We start from the raw sequence: 623 nt of genomic DNA on the forward strand, positions 1-623 counted from the left end.
TTCAAATATTCGCTATCACTTGAATTCTCTTTCCACTCTTCTCAATCCAGCATAGGCTCTACCTGCTGTACCAGATCTAAGGTAATACGCGATGGACTCTATGTTCATGCTAGCACTATTTTTTTTCTCCTTCTAATTTATCCTATCAGATGAAAAAAGGAAATGTTCTTCCAAATTTACCTTTTTGGGCTTAAGGCATACATGAAGTCACACATCATACTAAAGCTTAATTTTTGAAGTGTACAATTTTAGTGCTATCTGAAACCCTGTTTTACATTATTTTTCAACAGTTGTCTGAAAAGTTCATCTCTTTTCTTGCCATAAATTCAGATGTTGTTCATGGTTTGTGCAATTCCTATGCAACCAGTCTTTGCTGCTAATGGGTATTAACAGTGCAGTACCCACAAAGTGGGCTATCAGTTCTTGTTTTCTTTGCTTTCACTTCAGTTCAAAGCATGTTGTTTTATTGTGTGAAAGATCCAGTCCATTTTTGTTGTCCAGCCACCATGGTGAGCATCATTCATTTGCTTCATGAAGTACTCCAGAGCTTCCTGCTCAGTTTTGTCCAATGCAAGGGTCTTCCGAATGTATGCAATATCGTCAAAGGACTGCAGTTCTGGCAT

The 623-nt window shown here is 37.9% G+C and overlaps 1 protein-coding gene across 1 annotated transcript in view; it reads right to left on the reverse strand.

Annotated features, from left to right (window-relative positions):
- Positions 1–443: 443 nt before the first annotated feature.
- PIK3CA (phosphatidylinositol-4,5-bisphosphate 3-kinase, catalytic subunit alpha) overlaps positions 444–623 on the reverse strand; it is a 23,558-nt gene continuing 23,378 nt past the window's right edge. Inside the window, 1 exon segment of the mRNA XM_010018147.1 lies at positions 444–623. This exon segment is cut by the window's right edge and continues 12 nt beyond it. Coding sequence (XP_010016449.1) covers positions 444–623 — 180 coding nt within the window.

This window comes from Nestor notabilis, unplaced genomic scaffold, assembly GCF_000696875.1.
Source record: "Nestor notabilis isolate BGI_N333 unplaced genomic scaffold, ASM69687v1 scaffold40, whole genome shotgun sequence".
Taxonomy (NCBI): domain Eukaryota; kingdom Metazoa; phylum Chordata; class Aves; order Psittaciformes; family Psittacidae; genus Nestor; species Nestor notabilis.